This window comes from Amblyraja radiata, chromosome 29, assembly GCF_010909765.2.
Source record: "Amblyraja radiata isolate CabotCenter1 chromosome 29, sAmbRad1.1.pri, whole genome shotgun sequence".
Classification (NCBI taxonomy): Eukaryota; Metazoa; Chordata; class Chondrichthyes; order Rajiformes; family Rajidae; genus Amblyraja; species Amblyraja radiata.
In genome coordinates, this window is record NC_045984.1 from 6,304,288 (window position 1) to 6,325,983 (window position 21,696).

General features: G+C 47.2%; 1 protein-coding gene across 2 annotated transcripts in view; it reads right to left on the reverse strand.

The window, feature by feature from the left end:
- Positions 1-21,696, reverse strand: part of tmem79 (transmembrane protein 79) — a 65,274-nt gene that overhangs the window by 25,219 nt on the left and 18,359 nt on the right. For both annotated transcript variants that reach the window (XM_033046487.1, XM_033046488.1), the window contains exon 2: positions 6,062-6,972. In XM_033046487.1, coding sequence (XP_032902378.1) covers positions 6,062-6,956 — 895 coding nt within the window. In that variant the 5' untranslated portion in view covers positions 6,957-6,972. The remainder of the gene's footprint in view (positions 1-6,061; positions 6,973-21,696) is intronic.

Here is a 21,696-nt window from a genome sequence, read left to right on the forward strand (position 1 = left end):
ATGGACTCGGTGGGCGGAAGGGCCTGTTTCCATATTGTATCTCCAAACATGTCTTCTGTCCTTCTCTTACATTGGGCGTTGTGGCCTCTGGTCTGATTATAATTAGCAGCCCTTAGCAGCCGATTAGCAGCCGAAACAGTACAGCTTTCGAGAAGTAAAAATCGCAGTGACCTGTCTTGCAGTGTGCTATAGATTGTGAAATAGTAGGGAATTTAAAAAAAATCATTAAAGAATGATTACGGTCACGGTGGTGCAGCGGTAGAGTTGCTGCCTTACAGTGACTGCAGCGCCAGAGACCCGGGTTCGATCCTGACTACGGGTGCTGTCTGTATGGAGTTTGTACGTTCTCCCCGTGACCTGCGTGGGTTTTCTCCAAGATCTTCAGTTTCCTCCCACACTCCAAAGACGTACAGGTTTGTAGGTTAATTGGCTTGGTAAATGTGGCCCCTGGTTCCGGACTCCCCCAACATCGGGAACATGTTTCCTGCGTCTACCGTGACCAAACCCTTAATAATCTTATATGTTTCAATAAGATGCCCTTTCATCCTTCTAAATTCCAGAGTATACAAGTCCAGTCGCTCATTCTATCAACATATGATAGTCCCACCATCCCGGGATTTAACCTGGTGAACCTACTACACTCCCTCAATAGCAAGAATGTCCTTCCTTAAATTTGGAGACCAAAACTGCACACAATACTCCAGGTGTGGTCTCACTAGGGCCCTCTACAACTGCAGAAGGATCTCTTTGCTCTTATACTCAACTCCTCTTGTTATGAAGGCCAACATGCCATTCGCTTTCTTCACTGCACTGCTGTACCTGCATGCTTACTTTCAGTGACTGATGAACAATGACCCCCAGATCTCGTTGTACTTCCCCTTTTCCCAACTTGACACCATTCAGATAATAATCTGCCTTCCTGTTTTTGAACCTACAAGCATGTACGCATTTGGAGTGTGGGAGGAAACTGGAGCACCCAGAGAAAACCTGCACCCGAGGTCAGGATCGAACCTGGGTCTCTGGTGCTGCTCGGCAGCAGCACTGCCTGCCTCACTAAAGTTCATCCTTTTAGTGTTCTAACTGCCTTACCGTAGCATCCTAGAACATGCCGCTTCCTGGTTCATAGCCCACCACAGGGGGTTCTATCTTCACCGTCTACTCCCCCTTTATTTCTTTGAACTATCACCCTCAACCTTTGACTCCAACTCCACCCCTCCTCCTCCCCTGCATGACTTTACAAAGTTGACAAGAATGATTCCAGGAATGAGTAGGTTGGCATAAGAGGAGCGTTTGACAGCACTGGGCCTCTACTCGCTGGAGTTTAGAAGGTTGAGGGAGGGGGGACCTCATTGGAACTTACAGAATAATGAAAGGCACAGATAGAGTGGATGTGGAAAGATGTTTCCACTGGTGGGAGAGTCCAGGACCAGAGGCCATAGCCTCAGAATTAAAGGAATTCTTTAGTCAGAGGGTAGTTAATCTGTGGAACATTGCCACAGATGGCTATGAAGGCCAAGTCAGTGGATATTCTTAAGGCAGAGATAGACAAATTCTTGATTAGAACGGGTGTCAAGAGTTACGGGGAGAAGGCAGAAAATTGGGATTAGGAGGTAGAGATCAGCCATGATTGAATGGCGGAGTGGACTCAGTGGGCTATTTCTACTCCTATAACATGTGAACGTGAACTTTATCTGCCCATCATTTTAATGGAATATAGACACAAAATGTTGGAGTCACTCAGGGGGTCAGGTAGCATCTTTGGAGAAAGGGTATAGGTGACGTTTTGGGCCATAACCCTTCTAGAATTTAGAAGATTGAAGAGTGAGGGGGGATCTTATAGAAACTTACAAAATTCTTAAGGGGTTGGACAGGCTAGATGCAGGAAGATTGTTCCCGATGTTGGGGAAGTCCAGAACAAGGGGTCACAGTTTAAGGATAAGGGGGAAATCTTTTAGGACCGAGATGAGAAAAACATTTTTCACACTTAGAGTGGTGAATCTCTGGAATTCTCTGCCACAGAAGGTAGTTGAGGCCACTTCATTGGCTATATTTAAGAGGGAGTTAGATGTGGCCCTTGTGGCTAAAGGGATCAGGGGGTATGGAGAGAAGGCAGGTACAGGATACTGAGTTCTTGGTTCTTGGTTTCTTGGTCCTCCAAAATATTCCAAATGGAATTTAAATGGAGTTGGATGATCAGCCATCATCATATTGATGGTGTTCAAAAGGGAACTGCAGATGCTGGAATATCGAAGGTACACAAAATTGCTGGGGAAACTCAGCGGGTGCAGCAGCATCTATGGAGCGAAGGAAATAGGCGACGTTTCGGGCCGAAACCCTTCTTCAGACGGGATTGTGCCTGGTACCATCAATATGATCCTATCATATTGATGGTACCAGGGCACCAACACAGCGGCCGGCAAGACAGGGGTTAAAAATGTATTCCCAGTACAACAGTGAGAAGTCTTTCTAAAGTTCGGATGTGTATTCACCTGTCAGTTTACACTAGAGGATCAAAAGGGCTGTGTGTATCATTGCTCTACAGAAGCAGAATATCAATGTACATAACGTTGCCTGGGACAACAGAATATTGGTCGGTATGGTGGCACCGCGGTAGAGTTGCTGCCTTACAGCGCCAGAGACCCGGGTTCGATCCTGACTAAGGGTGCTGCCTGTACAGAGTTTGTGCGTTCTCCCCGTGACCCCGTGGGTTTTCTCCAGGTGCTCTGGTTTCCTCCCCCACTCCAAAGACGTACAGGTTTGTAGGTTAATTGACTTTGGCAAAAATTGTAAATCGTCCCCAGTGTGCAGGATTGTGCTAATGTATGTGGCGATTGCTGAGCAGCGCGGATTCGATGGGCCGAAGGGTCTATTTCCGCGCTGTATCACTAAAGTCTAAAGTAAAGTCATTGCAGCGAGTTGTAGATGTAGCCCAGTCCATCACACAGACCAAACTTCCCTCCATTAACTTGATCTACACTTCACACTTCCACCCCGGTCATTCCTTCTTCTCCCCGCTCCTGTCAGTCTCGAAGGCACTGAAGCTTGAAAGCACGCATCAACGGACTCAGGAACAGCTTTTTCTCCTCTGTTATCAGGCTTCTGAACACTCCTTCTATAAGTTAGGGTGTCGCCTGATTCACGTTGACCCCATTGTGGACTTTACACTTCAGCTCTTCAATGCGCTACAATGCTGAGAACTATATTCTGCACCCTGTGCCTTGCCCTTTGGTCTACTTCTTTGTACTCGAGTTTGATTTGATTTTTCTGTAGGGTATTATTTTATCTGGATTGGATAGCACAAAAACAAAACTCTTCTCTGCACCTGTGATAATAATAAACCTAAACGTAAACCTATCACGTTGGTGTTTTCACAGTTGGTTCAGATTCCGTGTCATCCTAAAACAGGGCCATTCTGTTGTTCAACTTCTGCGACTGGGACCTTGCTGGGTGAGAGTTTCCTGGTGGGTTTGGGATGTTGCTTCAAACTCTAATCCAGAGCCTGGAACACAGATTTACACCTCAGTGCAATAATGAGGGAATTCTGAGAGAATGTGACTTGAATTTAGTCTGGTTATTTTAGTTTAGTTTATCGTCCCCTGCACTGAGGTACAGTGAAAAGCAATTGTTGCCTGCTATCCAGTCAGCTGAAAAATCATGCATTTTTACAATCGAGCCGTCCACAGTGTACAGAAACATGATAAAGGGAATAACGTTTAACGCAAGATAAAGTCCAGGAAAGTTTGATTGAAGATAGTCTGAGGGTTTCAAATGAGGTAGATGAGAGGTCAGGACTGTGGAATTCTGTGGAGGCAGGTTCTCTGGATGCTTTCAAGAGAGAGCTAGACAGGGCTCTTAAAAACAGGGGATATGGGGAGAAGGCAGGAACGGGGTACTGATTGGGGATGATCAGCCATGATCACATTGAATGGCAGTGCTGGATCGAAGGGCCGAATGGCCTACTCCTGCACCTATTGTCTATTGTCTATTGACTGCTCTCTAGTTGTAGATAGGATGGTTCAGTTGCCTGATAACAGCTGGGATGAAACTGTAGCTGAATCTGGAGGTGTGCGATTTCACACTTCTGTACCTCTTGCCAGAGGGGAGAAGAGAGACATTACTCTCCCAGGGAACTGACGGGGACACCATATGGAGATGGACAATAAATTCTCCCATGCGCCTTGATAAACGTTAAAATATTTTTAGAAGCAATGATGGCTTTGCTATTTGTGGGAGCTTGGGAATTCCATGCTGGAGCACGTTACTTTAAGAGTCATTCGATGGTGGCTGTAAAATGCTTTGGAGCTCGCTGAGATTTTTAACAATGGTATATAAACCAAGTTTTTATTTAAACATAAGCCATTGTCTTTGAGGCACTTAGGAGAGTGATGATACAAGCACTATAAATATACCTTCTACTTTTAACTTAACCATGACGACAGTATGTTGTTACATCGCAAGCACTTACGAGGTTATTTAATTTTCTTGTTCTCAGTAAATAGGTCATTTATTAAAGCACGTCTGGGATTATTTAGGGATCCAGCTCTCTTCCATTAACAGATTTTGCAATGAATGATACGGAAATCTAAATCTGGGAATGCTGAACAGCTGAAGGCTAGAAACCTCTCTGACAATAGAATGCAAGTTGTCAAATGTGGAAAATAAGCTTTGATGATCATATTTCATTCTAAAAACTCAAGATCAAAGGAGCTGAAACATTTAGCTTCACATTTAGGCTAATTATGGTCCCCAGTATTGAGGTACAATGACTAGCTACGTTTTGCCTGCTGTGCAGATATACCATGTATAAATATAATTAAGAACAATCGCTAGATCAAAGGGCAAGATACAGAAATGGTACAGAGTACAGAATATGGTTCTCGTCATTGTAGCACGTCTGTTCGATAGTCAAAGTCCACAATGGGATAGAAGTGAATCGGGCAGAACCCGAGCTTATGGAAGCCTGATAACGGAGGAGAAGAAGCTATTCCTGAGTCTGGTCCGCCTCCACCTGGGGTCAGGGGTCAGCGGCAACAGGACAGCTCTTAGGCCTAACGGAATCAAGGGATATGGGGAGAAAGCAGGAACGGGGAACTGATTCTGAATGATCAGCCATGAAAAGCAAAGCTGGGAGAGAAGAGATATAGGACAAAGCATGGCAGGTGACAAGTCAACACAAGCAAGGGGGTTTTGATAAGCAGATAGATTAAATGAAGGCCAGAGAATAAAACCGAAGACATGGGACAAAGGATTGAAGAGTTGCGAATTGTGAAGCCGGAGGAAGGAAAGGTGGGTGGAGGGGAGGGGGAGAAATTTGTGCTGGGGTACAGGGGAGGGAGGGTGTGGGGGGGGGGGGGGGGGGAAGAAAGGGGGGGTGTGGGGTAGAAAGGGGTGGGAGAGCGGTGTGAACAGGTTACCTAAAATTGGCATCTGAATAGGAGAATACAATGTTCATACCATTGGGGACAATTTACAAATTTACCAAAGCCAATTAAGCTACAAACCTGCACGTCTTTGGAATCTGGGAGGAAATTGAAGCACCCGGAGAAAACCCACACAGTCACAGGGAGAACGTGCAAACTCTGCAAGGACAGCATATGTAGTCAGGAATGAGCCCGGGTCTCTGGCGCTGTAAGGTGGCGATGTTGCCGCCCGATTTAACACTACTCACGTTGTCTCTGGTATTGCAGAGGCTCACAGAGGGAAATGAGGAGGAATTTCTTTAGTCAGAGGGTGGTGAATCTGTGGAATTCACTGCCACTAATGGCCATGGAGATCAATGGATATTTTTATGGCAGAGAGTGACAGATCCTTGATTAGTACGGGTGTCAGGGGTTATGGGGAGAAGGCTGGAGAATGGGGTTAAGAGGGAAAAATAGATCAGCTATGATTGAATGGTGGAATAGACTTGATGGGCCGAATGGCCTAATTCTGTTCCAACAAACTATAAACTAATGCATGTCCCAAAGTAGGATGGCTCCTCTCTTCAAGGAGGGAATGCTGATCGGCAAAGGTAGGCCGAATTACAATAACTCAGTGGTATAGGTAATAAATAAGTCCTTACCGAGTAAGACTGGAGTGATGGCAATGATGTTGCATCGCAGGGTATAGGTCATTCTGCTGGTGAGGTCCGGACAGGGCGGGGGTTCAAAGGGCACAAACACGTAGAGGCCGTAGAGGATACACGGTGTAAAGAGCAGAGCCACAAAGACGGACGAGATGGCTTTAACTTGCGGTGCAGAGCAGCAGTGGCAACAGGAGCAGCATCTCCGGCCACCGTCTCCCCCGGCCCCCGGCCCCTTCTGCGAAGACTCCCCACAGGGGTTGCGCTCGGTGTCGCTGGAAATCAGATCGATGGTCTCGCCGTCGGCCGACGAGCCGAGCAGCGGCTGGTCCTCCGAAGCCTGGCTGGTGAAGTTGTGGCTCTTCTCCGGGACGTCAGCGTTCTCTGCCCCGACCTTGGCGTTGACCTTCTGCTGGGGAACGGTCGGGGCTTGGCTCGGCAGTGACGCTTTCTCACCGGGCAAGCCCGACGTCTCCCTGGTGATGTCCACCGACACATTGTCCACTCGCTTGCGTTTCGCTTCAGTGTAGGGGAAGCTGTGATTCCTCACCAGCTCCGCCTTGATCAGACTCAAGCGGCCATCGCTCGGTGCACTCTGCTGCTTCGCGAGCTTCTGGTGGGCCTCATTGAACTGAAGCCTCTTGCCCTTTGGAGCTGGGTCCGTTAGGTGGTCGATGTTTTCATCAGATAACGAGTGCAGCTCTTCCACGGATGACTCTGGGCTGTCGGAGATGGGTGCCAGCGTGATCTGGGTGTCCAGGTCCAAGAACGGAGAGAAGGAGAGGCGGCTGGGATCAATGTCCTGCAGTTGGTTAATGATATCCGTGATTGACTCCTTTACGCTGTCAAACTCCTTCAGCTCGTGACTACTGGCCGGTTGTCTCGGGGAAGTCATTGTTCGGAGATAACCTCTGGAAAGATATGGAAGTTATGAATGGCAATGTGGAAAAAAAATAGACTCATTTCAATTTGGTTGCAAATGTATGCGTCTCACTTTACAGTTCAAAACACAAATTGCCCAAGGAACTGGAGACATCTGTGCACTGTGGACAGCTTGATTGCAATCATCTATAGTCTTTCTGCTGACTGGATATCATGGAGCAAAAAAATGCTTTTCATTGTACCTCGGCACACATGACAAAAAATTAAACTAACTAACTCAACAGGTGACACTTAGTTTAGTTTAGTTTAGTTTAGAGATACAGTGTGGAAACAGGCCCTTCAACCCACCGAGTCCGCGCCGACCAGTGATCCCCGTACACTAGTTCTATTCTACACACCAGGTTCAATTTACAGAAGGCAATTAACCTACAAACCTGCACAACTTTGGAATGCGGGAGGAAACCAGAGCACCTGAAGGAATCCCACGTGGTCACAGGGAGAATGTGCAAACTCCGTACGGACAGCACCTGTGGTTAGGATCGATCCTGAGTCCCTGGCGCTGTAAGGCAGCAACTCTACCACTGTGCCACTGTGCTGCCCCCATTGTCTGTTCCTGCAGGTTGACCCGAAATATCGTCTGTCCATATTCAACACAGTTCCAGGCGGCACAGTGGCGCAGTTCCCTGTATCTATACCTTGTAACTGAGATGTGTACCATCTATCCAGCTGCTGTACAAGGGATCAAAACGAATGTAACCATGTTAGGGTGACACGGTGGCGCAGCGGTAGAGTTGCTGCCTTGCAGCGCCGGAGAACCAGGTTCGATCCAGACTACGGGTGCTGGCTGAACGGAGTTTGTGCGTTCTCCCTGTGACCGCGTGGGTTTTCCTTGGGTGCTCCGGTTTCCTCCCACACTCCAAAGATGTGCGGGTTTGTAGGTTAATTTGGCTTTGGTAAAAATTGTAAATTGTCCAAAGTGTGAAGGATAGTGCGAATGTATGGGAATCGCTGGTCGGCGCGGAATCGATGGGCCGAAGGGCCTGTTCCCGTGCTGTATCTTTAAACTAAATTAAACTAAACTAAACATATGTTTAAGAAGGGACCACAGATGCTGGAAAATCGAAGGTAGACAAAAGTGCTGGAGAAACTCAGCGAGTGAGGCAGCATCTATGGAGCGATGGAAATAGGCAACGTTGCCTATTTCCTTGCCTCACCCGCTGAGTTTCTCCAGCACTTTTGTCTTCCTAAACATCTTGTCCGGAAATATTACAATCTGGTTTGGGAATTGCTCTGCCCAGGACAAGAAGGCTCTGCAGAGCGTAGTGCGTTCGGCCGAACGCACCATGAGAACTACACTCGTCCCCCTGCAGGAACTATACATCAGGAGGTGCAACTCCAGAGCCAATAAAATCATGGGAGACCCCTTCCACCCGTGCAACGGACTGTTCCAGCTGCTACGGTCAGGCAAACGCCTCTGTTGCCATGCTGTGAGAACAGAGAGGTTGAGAAGGAGTTTCTTCCCAGAGGCCATTAGGACTGTAAACTCCTATCTCACCAGGGACTAACTTTACTGTACCACTCTACTGCTTTTTAAAAAAAATTGCAGCTTTTTCCCCCTTTCTTTCCCCTTTTTCCTTCCGCCCACAATATTTAGTGTGTAAAAGAATATGTGATTCTGTTTGTAATTTGTTTGGTTGTTGGTTTGTTTGTTTTTTTGCACAAAGTCCGCGAGCATTGCCACTTTTCATTTAACTGCACATCTCGTATGTGTATGTGACGAATAAACTTGACTTGACTTGAAGTAGGCAACGTTTCGGGCCGAAACCCTTTCCTTGTCTCACCCGCTGAGTTTCTCCAGCACTTTTGTCTACCTAAACTAAAGATATGGTGCTGCGGAAGCAGGTTTATGCTTTCAAATTTCAGCCTCTCCACTGTAATGGCCTTAATAGTACCTCATAGTTTGAGACCAAATAGAAATAGATGCTGAGATTGATACGTCAGGGTGTACCAGCTTATTGGGGTTTGCATCGTGGAAGCAGCAGTGTAAAATAATAGCGCTGTGGGGAATAAAATGACAATATCCTCAGCAAAGAAGGCAAACGATGCTGAACTGCAAGCACTCCCCCCCTACCCCCCTCCCCTCCCCTTCCCCCCCCCCCTCCCCCTCCCCCCCCCCTCCCCCCTCCCCCCCCCCCCCCCGTCCCCGTCCTGACTTCCTACATGTTAATGACTTTAAACTATTCCATCTCCATTGGGTATATCACTTGCAGTGTTGCGCGCAGCTCAGAGCTGATATAAAGAACTAAGGCCTTACGTGCATTTCTGACCCTGCCCGCTCTGTCCTTCACCTACCAAGCAGGGCATGCATGCTGGTCTAAGAGCTCGCAATAAAAGTGTCAGCTTTTGGACAAAAACGTTAGGATGCCAGATCCGTGATCAAAAGGAACTGGCTGGCCTTGCACATCTGTGCATCTACTTTCTGTGTGCGGCTTCTGAAGCTCTCTGCATCAGAGGGGCCCCATGCATTTCACAGCGAGCGGGGTATGGTTGCTACACGCTCCCTGGGAGAGGTTGCCATGGTGTGATATGTAGCCGGACTGATCTGCCGACACTCAGCGGGATGGAGAACGTGCCTCCATTCACAACCCCTGCCCCTTGACAGTTTTCCCTTCACATCAGGAGACTGTAAGCTTCCCCTTTCTTTGATTGCAGATTATTTATAGTGTTTATGGCCAAAGTACTAATTGACCCTGAACAGATTGGCTTGCTGAATGAACCATTCTCGAGCGCGCAGTTAAAAGTCAATCGCAACCTCATGTCTGGAGTCACACAAAGGGCAGACTTCCTTCCCTCGTGGACCTCCATAAGATGGATATGTGTGCGGGAAGGAACTGCAGATGCTGGTTAAACCGAAGATAGACACAAATAGCTGGAGTAGCTCAGCGGGACCAGCAGCATCTTTGGAGAAATGGAACAGGTGATGTTTCGGGGTCGAGACCCTTCTTCAGTCTGCGAGTCAGGGGAGAGGGAAATGAGAGATATAGACGATGGTATAGAACAAAGGAATGAAAGATATTGCAAAAAGTAACGCTGATCAAGGAAAGGTGGAGCCCACAATGGTGCATCGTTTCTTTTTAGTGATAGGGGCAGATTTAGGCCATTTGGTCCATCAATCCTACTCCGCCATTCAATCATGGGTGATTTATCCCTCTCTCCTAAGTCCATTCTGCTTTCTCCCCACAACCCCTGACACCCATTCCAATCAAGAATCTATCTAGCTATGCCTTAAAAATATACACTGACTTGACCTCCTCAAAGCCCTGTCCCACGGTACAAGTTCATTCCAAGAGTTCTCCCGAGTTTGCCCTGATTCGAACTCGGAGATTTACGGTAATGGCCACTTGTCGGTACTCGGGGCTCTCGTGGACATTTATCAAGATGTTGAAAAATCTTCACGAGTCTTCCCGTGCGTACCTGCCGTTAGCGAGTCTTCCCGAGTACCTGCCGTTAGCGTTACGAGCCGCTAAGAGACGTCCCCGAGCTGCGACGTACCCGCTACGTTCATTCTCCGTGCTTACCACGAGTTAGATTTTTTTTAAACTCGGGAGAGCTCTTGGAATGAACTCGTACTGTGGGACAGGGCTATTAGCCTTCTGTGGCAATGAGTTCCACAGATTCACCACCCTCTAAAGAAATTCCTCCTCATCTTCCTGAAGGAACGTCCTTTGATTTTGTGGCTATGACCTCTGGTCCTAGACTCTTCCACTAGTGGAAACATCCTCTTCACATCCACTCTATCCAGGCCTTTCACTATTCACTATCCAATATACTGTTGGCTGTGGGGGTAGGTGAAACGCAACAGGACAACAATGAAGCTAGTACGGCGACTAGGGTGGGGGAGGGATGGAGAGAGGGAGAGGGGATGCAAGGGTTATTTGACGTGTGTTTTAAACTAATACTGGCATTTATTTACAAATGTATTTAATGACTTGAGTTTAAACCATCAGCTGCCAGGTTAGGATTTGAACTTATTTCCCCAGTTCAACGGTAAGAATAACAGATTTCCCTTCCAGAGCGCACATTAGTGAGCCAGATGGATTATGAAACAACAGTCTCGTGGATTAATGATCATCATTACTAATGCTTACATTTTATTCCCATTTATTTGATCGCTTGTATTTAAACCCCCAGCTGCTGAGATGGGATTCAAATGCTTGTCTCCACATTAACGCTCTAAGCTTTGGGGGAGTGGCCCGATAATTTAACCGCTGTGCTATCGGACCTCAAACACAATGGTCCCGTAATGCTAGCTTATCTCTTGAGGGGAGGGAAACAATGCTGAAATGTTAGTGTAGAAACAACAAACTCCAGATAGACACAAAATGCTGGAGTAAATCAGCGGGTCGGGCAGCATCTCTGGAGAAAAGGAACAGGTGACGTTTCAGGTCACCGTCTCTCCAGTGATGCTGCCCGACCCGCTGATTTACTCCAGTATTTTGTGTTTATCTGTGTTTAAACCAGCATCTGCAGCTGCTTCTTATACAAGGAACTGCAGATGCTGGTTTATACAATATGTAGAAGCAAAGTGCTGGAGTAACTCAACGGGTCAGGCAGGATCTCTGGAGACAAAGGATGGGTGACGTTTTGGGGTTGGGAACCCTCTTCAGAGCACCTTTTATTTTATTTATCTACCACCTCCCCAAAGTACTCAAACAAGCAATCTGAAGAAGGGTCCTGATCCAAAATGTCACCCATCCTTTTTCTCTAGAGATGCTAGCTGACCCGTTGAGTTACTCCAGCACTTTGTGTCTATCATTTAAAAAAAATGTTTGTTAAATTATGGATATTGCTCCCACCTTATAGCTGCCATTGTGATGATGGGGCATCTCAGGCAGCAGTTACAGTGTTTACCAGATTAGTCACATCTATGTGTCAGACCAGGTCACAATAAAAGTTTTAGCGGCATTAGAAAACGATGGAAGATAATCATCCAGGCTGCTGATACGAGCTTTTTAAAAACAATTTAAAAAAAAAATTTACTAACAGAATTTAAGGTCACCAGTTCACAAATATGGCTATTCTGACTTGAGTCAACAGGGCCGAACAGTGGTGCAGCTGGTAGTGCTGCTGCCTCACAGCGCTAGGGACCCGGATTCAATCCTAACCTCGGCCGCTGTCTGTGTGAAGTTTGCACGTTCTACCTGTGACCACCGTGGAAACAGGCCCTTTGGGCCACCGAGTCCGCGCTGACCACCATTTAGACAAAAATGCTGGAGAAACTCAGCGGGTGAGGCAGCATCTATGGAGCGAAGGAATAGGTGACATTTCGGGGTCGAGACCCTTCTTCAGACTGATGACATTTATCCATACACGAGTTCTATCCTACACACTAGAGACAATTTACAGAAGCCAATTAACCTAAAAACCTGCATGTCTTTGGAGTGTGGGAGGAAACCGGAGCACCCGGAAAAAACCCAACGCGGTCATAGGGAGAACGTACAAACTCCGTAAAGACAGCACCCATAGTCAGGATCGAACCCGGGTCTCTGGCACTGTAAGGCACCAACTCTACCGCTGCGCCACCGTGCCACCCCGTGTTGTTAGGCCATGAGTTCCAGACTCCAACCTCAGTTAGTATGAAATGATTTATCTGCAAACCACCTCTAATAATTCTAATACTTCGATTAAAACCATGCATCCCAGCTTTTGGTTTCTTTGCTGAGGAATAGTGGTGCACTCTGTTCATCAGCTCAGTCACTCAATGCATTTGAGTTACACAGTGATCTCTGCGGTTTTCATTGGTGTCAGAGAATCATCTTTTTATTTGTTCTTGACCTACTTAATATTTGTTTTCTTTTGTTCCTCCTCTCTAAACCTTAATTTTTCTTGTTGGTAGGAGAAATTTTGTAGCCTCGGAATTAAAGGGTGCTCTTTTAAAAAGGAGGTGAAGAGGGACTTCTTTAATCAAAGGGTAGTTAATCTGTGGAACTCATTGCCACAGAGGGCTGTGGAGGCCAAGTCAGTGGATATTTTTAAGGCAGAGATAGACAAGTTCTTGATTAGAACGGGTGTCAAGGGTTATGGGGGGAAGGCAGGAAAATGGGATTAGGTGGAAGAGATCAGGCATGATTGAATGGTGGAGTAGACTCGATGGGCCGAATGGCCTAATTCTACTCCTATAACTTGTAAACTTGTGAAATCGAACGGCCAGGGATTTGTGAGCCTCCAAAGGGTTCTGGTCAAAATGTTTACAACTCTCCAATGGGTATTTGACATTCTTGAGTCAGATTTTGAGAGATAGTGACACGGTTCTGCTGCTGAGGTCAAATAAAACAAAGAAACGCTTGTGCATTTCAAGCAGGGAAGAGGACGACCTGTTTGTAGTTTTATTCATCCATTAAACCAGGAACCAGCTGCCGTTCCAGGCCTGAATAACTTGGAGAATTCTTTGCTTAACACTCCATGGGATGATGGCGCTTTGCCCTTGTTGAATAGAAGTCTGTAAATTTGCCTGAGGCTCAGTAACTAGAGCTAAATCTAGAACGTTCTACAATATAGTATTTAATTTCAGGATATTTACCATGTCTCAGAATAGGCTCTTAAAGGTGTGTTTTTTTGTTTGTTAGAGAGCAGTGTGTAATTTTACTTCGGAGTCACGTGAGTGACTACGTGAAGAACCCGCTCAGTGCGCAGGCGCGGCATTACGCCAGCAGTGCAACAGCGGCTGCAACGGGATTTAGGCTGTCCCGTTACAGGATGAACCGGACCGTCAGGTGAGTACCCTGAGGTCGGGTTTTCTTTTACAGGTGAGCCTTTTTCTGCTTGTGTTTTTTACAGGCAGAGAAAAAGGCTCTGGATAAAACTGTCCCCCGTTTTCCCGTTGGGGAGGGGGGCAGCAACAGGCGGTAGGAGCGTTACCCGGTGTTCCGTAATTCCCCGACACCGTGCCGAGGCCAGCCCGCTAGTACCTGAAGCAGCGGGCTGGACGCATAGCCACTCGAGAGGCATCCGGCAGGTGTTCCCGATGTCGGACGGGACGTCTCTCCACCCGCACGGGGGGAGAGAGAGCCGCCTGAGCCGCTGGAGCGGCTCACGGAGCAGGTGCCTGCGAGACGCGCTGCTTGAGGGGCGCTCTCGCTACTACAAGGCACAAAAGCTCCAGAAGAACCTGTCCCCCGCTCGACTCCAGTGGAGGAGCGTTCCATTGCAGGGGGGGGCAGCAACAGGCGGTAGGAACAATTACCGGTCGCCCCGCTATCCCCATCACCGCGCCGAGCCCAGTCCCGCTAGTGCCTGAACTGCGGGCTGGATGTTTAGCCATCCGAACAGGCATCCGGCCGGTGGCGTCCGATTCGTCGGACGGGGACATGTCTCCACCTAAATGGAGGAGAGACAGCCGCCTGAGCTGCATCCAACAGCAATTGGAGCAGCTCCAGCGAGATGCGCAGAAAGAGCGCTCTCGCGGAGGGAGGTCAGGCACCCCCTCCACAGTGCCTCATGCACTGCCCTCTGCTCCCTCATTACTGGAGGCTAGCATTGGTGACCAGGGCTGGGCTGGTCTGGAACAGGGGCAGGCGGACGAATTCGGGAGTATGCCAGGGGTGCAGGAACATGAAGAGCTGTTGGGTGTGATGGACCGCTTGTAGCAACCCCACGGGCTGGAGCACCGCTGGAACCACGAATGGCGGCCAGCATCAACCATTACTGGAAAAGGTGCTCGCTGAGGTGCTGAAACAACACAGCACCAGAAAACGGTGAGGCCCTCAAAGTAAAAAGTGTCAACAGCCAAATCTGGGGGCATGTGGGTCACACATCCAGACCCAAGAACTCAAGCTACAGCGGATCCTAAGGCTTCTGACGTCAGCCATCACAGCCTTTGCTCGTTCCGTGGAGACCACGGAGATGGATACCTGCCAGCAGGATGTGCTGGCATTAATGTGTACCACACAATTTGAGATCAACAATCTCCGGAGGGAAACATAAGACCTGCCCTCAATCCCAAATTTGCTGGCTTGTGTAAAGCCCCAGCTGCGGAGACGGACGCGCTGCTATTTGGGAAAGATTTCAATAAAAACTGAAGGAGATGCAGGAAGCATCAAAAACCTTCGGCCTAATGAGGGCAGGCCCCGGGACGAGCAAACCAAGACCTCCGATACCCAAGTGGCAGCACCCCACGGCATCCACCAGTCGACGTCCGCAATATGGGACTGGTGAACGCTTGGGGTCCGCACATTATCCCCAAAGATCTTTCAGATCAGGGCCCGCAGCGGACCCTCTGGAAAATGCGCCTCCCCCCAACATCGCCAGCACGTCAGAACAAAATCTTCAGGAAAATGAAGAAACAGAATCGCCAATAACCATGGAGGTAGGTGGGTCTGGTCCCTACCAGCATATAGAGAATAAGGGTGCTTTATTAACAGGGGGGAGATTACACTTGTTTAAAGAAGCATGGGGTATGGTCACGAGTGACAAGTATATACTCAACAACATTATAGGATATAAAATACAATTCATGTCAGAAAAAACGCCGCCAGTTCAACAATGGCCCCAAAGGGTATTTCTCCCTCCGTCAAAGAGAAACGTGAGGGACAAGCTGAACTGGTGAGACTTATCACAAAGGGGGTCATCGAAAAGACCAAACATGAACCTTTGGAAATTGTATCGAATATATTCACTAAAACCAAAAAAGATGGTGTCTGTCGCATCATCATTGACTTAACATCACTAAACAAATTTGTTAAGTATATACATTTCAAAATGGAGACATATGTTACTGCCAAACAACTGAATTCCAAAGGACACTTCATGGCAAGCATTTATCTTAAAGATGCTTACTATCTAGTACCCATATACAAGGATCATCGCAGATACCTAAAATTTATCTGGATGGTACAAAGCATTGCCCTATGGGCGAACTTCAGCCCAAGATTATTCACCAAAATATTGAACCCAGCCATGGCAATACTAAGAAAACAAAAACATATTGTCATGGCATATCTGGAGGATATTCTCATAGTAGGGAAAATGATGGAATTGGCTGTGGCAGCAGTATCAGCTACAAAACAGCTCCTCGGAACTCTGGGGTTCGTCCTACATCCAGATAAATCTAAGTTGAAGCCATCCACTATCATGGACTACCTGGGCTTCACAATTAACTCAGTCCATATGACTGTTACCTTGCCAAAGGCAAAAATGGTTGAATTAGCACAATCATGCAACAAATTAATGGTCAACGAGCGACCAACTATTCGACAAGTAGCAAGAGTAATTGGGGAAATGGTAGCAGCATTTCCGGCTACACAATTCGGACCTTTGCACTATCAAAAAAGTTACAGAGAGCAAAGGTACGGGCAATAAAACGACATACAGGTCACTATGATCGTGTCATGAACTTACCCACTGAAGCAATATCAGAGCTACAGTGGTGGGCAGAAAACGTTTGGCATAGTTTCAGCCCTATCTTTATCACTAACCCTACTTTAGTTATTCAAACAGATGCCAGTGCTCAAGGCTGGGGAGCGACTAACTCCATATCCAGCACAAGTGGTAGATGGACTAAACTAGAGTCATCATTACTACTTACACTGGGCATTAACTATCTAGAGATGTTGGGCGCCTTTTATGGTTTAAAAGCATATGTATCTAAAATGCAGCACTTGCATGTTCGGTTACAAATTGATAAATACTACGGTGATGGCTTATATTAACCATATGGGTGGCATAAAATCATTATCATGCGACAAATTGGTCAACATGATTTGGCAATGGTATGTCGAAAGACATATTTGGCTATCAGCTACTTACCTACCAGGTAAGCTAAACACCCATGCCATGAGAAAATTAAACGCCTGGGTTGCAAGTTTGAACAGACCTTACCTGGAACTGGGATTGTCCAAACAAACCATCACCACCATGTCGGCATCCCTTCGAACATCCACCAAGAGGCAGTACTTAACCAGCATCAAAAAAGGGAGAAGTACTGCCAGGAAACATGGACAACATACGCAACAGCTACAGCCACCAACATACTGGAATTCCTGGCCATCTACACCACGATGTAGGGATCAGCTACAGTGCCATCGACACAGCGCAGAGTGCTCTTTCTGCTTATCTCAAACCAGCGCCAGGACAACAGGCGATGGGATCCCATCCACTGGTGGTAAAACTGATGAAGGGCATTTACAATATCAAGCCCTAAGCCCAGGTATACCCATATTTGGGATATCAGTGTGGTCCTGACATATCTCAGGGAATGGCCACCAGCCAGATCCCCCGGCCTCGAGCAAGCTACACTAAAGACGCTTAGGTTGATGGCACTTGTATCCGCTCAGAGGGTCCAGTCACTACACCTATTGCGACTGGACAACATGATCACAGCTCCAGACCAGATCTGTCGTTATCCAGCGACTGGTCAAACAGAGCAGACCAGGAACACCTAATCCAGTCGTGGCTTACCCACCAGAACCACAGTTATGTGCCATGACCTACCTACTATCCTACATAGACACAACCAGAATATTCGAGGGAGATGAAAAGCCTTGTGGGTCAGTCACAAAAACCTTATGGTGGGGTACGAGCCAAACCATTGCGAGATGGCTCAAGCAGGTGCTAGAAACTGCTGGGATAAACACTAACATGTACAAATTTTATTCCACCAGGGCAGCATCCATGTCGACGGCTAAAGAATGGACATGCCTATACATCCTGGCTACAGCAGGATGGTGGGAAGGGAAAAGACCGTTCAGAAATTTTATAATAAGCCGTTGGCAAAACCTGGTTTATTTGCAGTAAAGATTTACGAACTGCAAATATTTAATTTAAGCCCAGGGGAGCAACTTAATTCTTTGTTGTTATTGTTTAAAAAATACCATTGTGTTTTTCTACAAATAGACTCATTGGTTCATTACGATAACACTTCCTCCCTCAAGAACTTCGGCAGTGAGTGAAATGAAACTGTTACACGGTTTGAAATCACAGAGCTTTGAAATCTTCACGTAGTCACTCACGTGACTCCGAAGTAAAATAGTAAGATTAAACGAGAACTTACCAGTTTGAAGTTTGATCTGTATTTTATGAGGAGTTACGATGAGGGATTACGTGCCCTCCGCTCCCACCCTCATTATATGGATCAAACTAATAAATTGATGTCTCCTTATCTTTACTATGTTTACTTCAAAATAACTGTGTCTATCTGTGATTCCACACCGCTGCTTGGAAGTATGCCGCGCCTGCGCACTGAGCGGGTTCTTCACGTAATCCCTCATCGTAACTCCTCATAAAATACAGATCAAACTTCAAACTGGTAAGTTCTCGTTTAATCTTACTATTTTATTTGCCTTTCACATGGAGACCTTTGGAACCAGACGGAATATGAGGATGGGGATGTACCAAGGTGTTCAGGATGTGAAAAACCACATAGGCAGAGAAAACCACGAGATTGGGATTGTTTACATGAGAGAATGTTAAGAGGAAAGATAATGGGATAAGGGGATTTAATGCAGCGAATAAAGAAATCATATTTCTGTTGGAAGGGTGCCAGTGAAAATGGGTTATAAAGTTTAGATTGTCACTAAGAAAATGAGGACAGAGCACTGAGAATTGGAATACATTCCCCAGATTGTGACTGATGTGTAAAAATGTTGCATCTTTTGACGGAAATGTGGATGAATGTTAGCTGTAACAGTAAAAGTTCAGTTCAAATTAACGAAAGAATATTAGATTTATATCTCAGTGACCTTCTATTGACTCCATCTACATCTCACGCTGCCTTTGCAAGACCACCAGCATAGTCAAGGACCAGTCTCACCCCGGTCACTCCCTCTTCTCCCCTCTCCCATCAGGCAAGAGGTACAGAAGTTTGAAAATGCATACCTCCAGATTCAGCGACAGATTCTTTCCAGCAGTTAACAGGCAACTGAACCGTCCTCTCACCAGCTAGAGAGCGGTCCTGACCTCCCATCTACCTCATTGGAGATGTTCAAACTATCTTTAATGAGACTTTACTGGACTTTGTCTTGAACTAACATTATACGCTTTATTCTCTATTTGTGTACTGCGGACAATGCGATTGTAATCATGTACTGTATAGTCTTTTCACTGACTATATATTAGGCAACAAAAAGATTTTTACTGTACCTTGGTACACGTGACAACAATGAACTAATAAATAAACAAACAAAAGGTTTATGGAACGAGCTGCCAGAGGAGGTTTTTGATGCAGGCACAATAACAACATTCAAAAGAGACTTGGACAGGTACATGGATAGGAACCCGTAACGTCACCCATCCATGTTCTCCTGAGATGCTGCCTGACCCGCTGAGTTACTTCAGCACATTGTGTACTTTTTAGAGGGATATGGGTCGAACGCTGGCAAATGGGACTCACATAGATGGGGCCTCTTGGTCTGCTGGGAAACAAGGAACTGCAGATGCTGGTTAACACAAAATAAATCAAAGCGCTGGAGTAACTCAGTGGGCCAGATACCAGGGTCTCAACCCATAATGTCTCCCATCCATGTTCTCCTGAGATGCTGCCTGACTCGCTGAGTAACTTCACGTTGTGTACTTTTGCATTTATATAAAGCCTTTGATTGCTGCTTCTGGCAGCAGTGGTTCCATAAACCACTTGCTTGTGGGGCAGTACAGTGGTGCAGCGGTAGAGTTGCTGCCTTACAGCGTCAGAGACCCGGGTTCGATCCTGACTACGGGCGCTGTCTGTACGGAGTTTGTACGTTCTCCCTGTGACTGCATGGGCATTCTCCGGGTGCTCCGGTTTCCTCCAAGACTCCAAAGACGTGCAGGTTTGTACAGTACAAACCTTTGGCGGATTGGTGAACAGCTTTGGTGGATTTATAGTTTGTCCTTAATGTGTAAGAAAAAATTGCAGATGCTGGTTTAAATTGAAGGTAGACGCAAAATGCTGGAGTAACTCAGCGGGACAGGCAGCATCTCTGGAGAGAAGGAATGGGGGACATTTTGGGTCTGAAGAAGTGTCTCGATCCGAAACGTCACCCATTCCTTCTCTCCAGAGATGCTGCCTGTCCCGCTGAGTTACTCCAGCATTTTGTGTCTACCTGTAATTTGTCCTTCGTGTGTAGGTTAGTGCTGGTGTACGGGTGATCGCTGGTCGGCATGGACTTGATGGGCCAGAGGGTCTGTTTCCGCACTGTATCGCTAAAGTCTAGTCCAAACAAAAGGGATGGATCAAAGGAAAGGCTATTAAACACAACATCCCATGTCCATCCACATTCCACTGTTGACCACCTGTCTTGCACGGTTTATTGCAAGGATTTCAGAGAAAGTAAAGGTCGGCACGGTTAGGATTTCCATTTCATTAGGTTTGTATTAACTGGATGACACAGTGGCACCGCTGGTGGAGTTGCTGCCTCACAGCATCAGAGACCCAGGTTCAATCCTGACCTTGGGTGCTGTCGGTGTGGGGTTTTCACGATCACATGGGTTCCCTCTGGGAGTTCCGGTTTCCTCTCACATCCAAATATTTGCAAGTTTGTAGGTACCCCTCGCCACTCTTCCCCCTCTCTCCTCTCCCTCCCCCCTATCCATCTCCCTACCCCTTCCTTCCCCACTCTTCCCCCTCTATCTCCTCTCTCACCCCTCTCTTCCCCCTCAGCAATCCCCCCCTTCGCTCCTTCCATCCACACCCTCCCCACCACCCCTCCCCCCCACCCCCCTCTCACCCCCTCCCCCCTCTCACCCCTACCTCCCTTCCCCCCACCTCTCCTCCTCCCTTCCCACCCTCCCTCTCCTCCTCCCCATCCACCCCCTCTCCCTCTGTCTCTTGCCCCTCATTCTGCCTCTGCCCCTCTCTCTCTGTCTCTGCCCCTCTCTCTCTGTCTCTGCCCCTTCTCTCTCTGCCCTCACTCTCTACCCCCCCCCCCCCCCCCCCCTCCTCTCTAGAAGCGCCTGCAAGTTGGGGGCTTTGCATCAGTAGATAGGGCCGTTATGGGGTAAAAGGAGCAAATTAATAATATTAATGTAATATCAAGGGGGTAGTTAGCGTGTGTGCGGGATGGGGTAGTTAGTGTGTGTGACTGCCCCCCTCCCCGCAACCGCACGTTTGGGGAACAGACCCTACGGGTCTGCACTTGGTCTAGTATATATATACACACAAACATGCACACAAACAGAAACACATACATACAGTATATTTTTTTGTGTGTTATTGTGTTAATGGGCTTGTTAAACTGCAGCTAGATACATAGATTAAGAGACATAGGCGCAGGAGTAGGCCATTCGTACATTTGAGCCAGCATCGCCATTCAAGGTGATCATGGCTGATCATCCACAATCAGTACCCCGTTTCTGCCTTCTCCCCATACCCTTTGATTCTGCTAGCCCTAAGTGCTCTACCTAACTCTCTTTTGAATGCATACAGTGAATCGGCCTCCATTGCCTTCTGAGGCAGAAAATTCCACAAATTCCAAACTCTCTGTGAAAAAGTTTTTCCTCATTTCAGTTCTAAACGGCTTACCCCTTATTCTTAAACTGCGGCCCCTGGTTCTGGACTCCCCCAACATCGGGAACATGTTTCCTGCATCTAGCATGTCCAATCTCTTAATAATTTTAAATGTTTCTATAAGAGACCCTCTCATCCTTCTAAATTCCAGTGAATGCAAGCCCAGACGTTCCATTTTTTCATCATACGACAGTCCCGCCCTCCCGGGAATTGACGTCGTGAACCTAAGCTACACCCCCTCAATAGCAAGAATGTCCTTCCTCAAATTATGAGACCA